At 44.0% G+C, this 3,508-nt stretch overlaps 1 protein-coding gene across 1 annotated transcript in view; it reads left to right on the top strand.

Annotated features, from left to right (window-relative positions):
* Nucleotides 1–3,082: 3,082 nt before the first annotated feature.
* SPO11 (SPO11 initiator of meiotic double stranded breaks) overlaps nt 3,083–3,508 on the top strand; it is a 43,574-nt gene continuing 43,148 nt past the window's right edge. The window contains exon 1 of the mRNA XM_035900834.1: nt 3,083–3,270. Within this exon, the coding sequence (XP_035756727.1) occupies nt 3,083–3,270 (188 nt within the window). The remainder of the gene's footprint in view (nt 3,271–3,508) is intronic.

Genomic DNA, 3,508 nt, shown 5'->3' with positions numbered 1-3,508 from the left:
GCCCCCTCAAAAAATGCCATATCCCCCCCCCCCCCCCCAATTTTTTGCAAGCATTAAACAATGTTGTTCATTTTATAATCAACGAGACAAATTAGCAAATTGCGTATTACTTGTGCCAACTCTTTTAAAAAATATTCTAAGCAAGTCTGTTTACTAAGGCAAGATCACCCGCACAAGGACAACTCGATTATTTTTAGAAGTGAGGGTCTAAGTAATCTAGAGGATGTTTACTCCTCAGCTGCTGTTTATAAACTTGAAATTAAACGTGTGCAAAAAATGCTTTGCATTTTTTCAGTTCCTAAAATGGATCAGTTTGTAAACTGTACTTGCACAGGATCTGAAATTAAACTCCAAATACTAAAGTCATAGTAATAAATTTTATAAAATTAGCCAGTAATTAACAGGCTAACTTAGACCACTGTGGCTAAATTCTCTTTTCATTTACATATAACTTCATTCTTGACACAAATCCATTCCCTATCCATTTTAGCACAGGTGTAAGCTAAGACAAAATGTAACCTGTGAATTAACTGGTTATAAATCTAAATGTAATGAATTGTCAAGATTTTACAGTAACATTACATGCTTAGCACAAAGCTCCCTGCAACATAAACCTGAGCTGGAGCACCTGTATTCTGGTTCCTCCCTACCAATACCCAGTATGCAATGTAAATTTTTTTTTTTTTTAATTATTTGCCCTCTGAAGTTGTCTGACTAGATAGATGAAGCATGAAAAAAAACCAAAACAGTGTATTTGTAGATTAGCATTTGGAAGCCTGGAACAACATGGTTTATCATTGAAAATTAAAAGTATTATTTTCTTTACTCACTTTTACTTCCTCCGTTCTAAGACGAGACTTTATTATGCTGTGACACTTCCTCATTGTGATGGCTCGAGGATGGTAATGAAAGCCTACCTGTGAAACGCAATGCTCACAGGGTATCTCTTACACAAGTAGGACACCGTTTACTACAGTCTGCATTTAGCGATTCAACTCTGCTTTAAAAGGGATCATTGTCGAAAGTCTCCAACAAAATATCAGTTCTACAATAGATCTTCTAATTTTCCCCAAACGTCACAGAAAACTGTACACATCAAAGCAGGTGATGTATTTGACTATATACGGGAGTGAGTGGCCGGTCTAACTCATTAAAACGTCCATAAACAAGCCTGTCTTTGTCCTATAAAGATGAAAGCCCGATGACTATAATGGGATGAAAGGTGTGCACAGCGATGAAGAAAGCTATTTCAGATCTATGTCCTTTTTAAACTCCTCCTGGCATGCACTGTTGACAAGGGAACAAAACAGGACAGATAAACCTCCAAAATGTGCCTTGCTGGTGATAATTCCACCTGTCCTTAAAACCATTGGATTTTGCCTGCGCTCTTACTACTCACTGACCATGCCGACAGCAATTAAATAAAATGGTAATTAAGTATTTTGCATAAAGAACACTTTTGGATTTCTAAGCAGACTACAAAACCCAGCGGGTTGAAATGAATGAATATATCTGCTGTAGTCATCACATCGCATCGGGATGTCGATTATTGATTATGTACAGTTTATACAGGTAAAACCTGCTCTATAAAAACAGACCCAGCCAAAATGTAATTTTTATCTCACAGTTTACAGGATCGATTCCACTTCTTTGTGTTCAAAAGAATCGGGGACCTGAGCATCAATTCCCTTCATGTAAAACCTCCATGGGCTGCAAAGGTGACTTTTGCTTACATGGGAAGCATAGGACGGGAGCGCTGCAGTTTCACTGGTGAAAGTTATGCGGTAAATAACTACACCCGAGGAGCAGAGCTGCTTCCCCAGAGCTAAACTCCCTTCCATTAAGTACTTACATGGTTCATAAAGGTTCTCTCCTCTCTACCGAAATGGAAACAGAAGCGTGAATTTTGCTATCATTATTTCAACATCCTTCGTCTTCCGTCTGGGACTCTCCCTGCGCTCTGGGTGTACGTGGTGTAGGACCCAAGAACCACAGAGAACAATGTTAGCGAGATCACTCTTATCTCTAAAGTCAAATATTTGACTGCCATTAGTACTTCTGGCTGCTCAAATATTTGATTTTAAATGTATCATTGCTGATTGGCTTAAGTATCTAGCAGCGATTAGACAAACACTGCAATTCCAAATGGAAAGCACCAGCACTCTCAGAGAGAGCAGCCCCCAGGCCAGATGTAATACAGAGCTTCCCACTGTGAAGCTTACGGTAGTCAACAGGGAGGCGCAGCTCATGCAAACTAGAGATCTCCCACAGCGTCCCGTGTCTCCCTGCCGTGCAAGAATTGTGCCGGGATGGCTACCGTGTCTGATAATTATTGTGTGTCACAGAGCCTGTACAGCTACTGATCTTTTTCAGTTAGTTAAAGTGCTGGGATTAGAGACGTGGTGATTTGGGTGGCGATTTAGGTGGTGATTTAATCTTTGTTGCCTCTCAAGTTCCAGACAGTGGAAGTGTCCAGAACGGTGACATCCATAAAGGTGGTAATGGATTTATTGGCGATGGGGGCGTCCATAATCCCTAGCGGGTTATGTGCCAGAGGTGGGCTCCTCTTGCCCTTTGCATGTCCCTTTGTCTGGGACAAAGTTTGAGTTGATCTTGGTTTGGACACACTATTCAGATTCTGTCTTGAACTTGCAGGCACCCAATCTGTACGTGTGGTGGTTTCAGAGCCGCATGTGATGAGGTCTAAAAATGGGTAGAGTGAACCAGGTCTACAATTACATATTTAAAATAGAATGCTCATCCCGACAAGGTTTTACTCAAATCCGGCCAAGTCAATCCACACGGGTGTGCAATCTACAGCAAGCAAATAGAAATCAGATTGGGCCGCAGCATCCAATTAGAGAGGCCTAGCGAGCTGCATACAAAGCATGCCAACTTTCGTATCATTTGCATAAACCCATCCACATGTGCTTGTGAAAAGAGGCGAGTTAGCTGCGTGAACCGGGGTCAACAGAAAAAGCTGCAGGAGTAAATAAGGATTTACTGTGGAATCTCTCTCAAGCCATTAGGAAAACATGTGCGAGCAGCTCGGCCCCTTTGGCCAAGGGAGCGCGGCGCTGGGATGCCGCAGGGAACTATCCGGCTGGGCAGCCCCACTGGCTCTGCGTCCCGCATGGCGCTGGGAGCCGTGCCGGGACCCGTGGTCCTGCCTGGCTTCCGTGTCCTCCTTGGTAGTGCAGGATGCGGAACAGACCTGCTAATTGTCCTGTTCAACTCCTACCTGCAAATCCAATTTCTGAGGCGCGGCAAGTAACTATCAAAGGGAGAAGACGACAAGGAACTTAGTGTGGCGGCGTGCAGGGTGGAGCGTGGCGAGAGCTCGTGGCTGTCCAAATGCCGTGACGGAAAGTCAGAGCCCTCTCCATGTTGCCGCCATTTAATTACCGCCTCGCAAAGCGGCCGCTTTTCCAAGGGCCGCTACCTGTCCTTCCTCACCTGGGTGGGCTGCCACCCATCTGACCCGCTGCGGAAACGGATCCCCGCCCGG

The sequence above is a fragment of the Egretta garzetta genome, unplaced genomic scaffold (assembly GCF_000687185.1).
Source record: "Egretta garzetta isolate BGI_Z169 unplaced genomic scaffold, ASM68718v1 scaffold188, whole genome shotgun sequence".
NCBI classification, from domain to species: Eukaryota; Metazoa; Chordata; class Aves; order Pelecaniformes; family Ardeidae; genus Egretta; species Egretta garzetta.
This window is presented reverse-complemented; position numbering and strand designations above follow the sequence as displayed.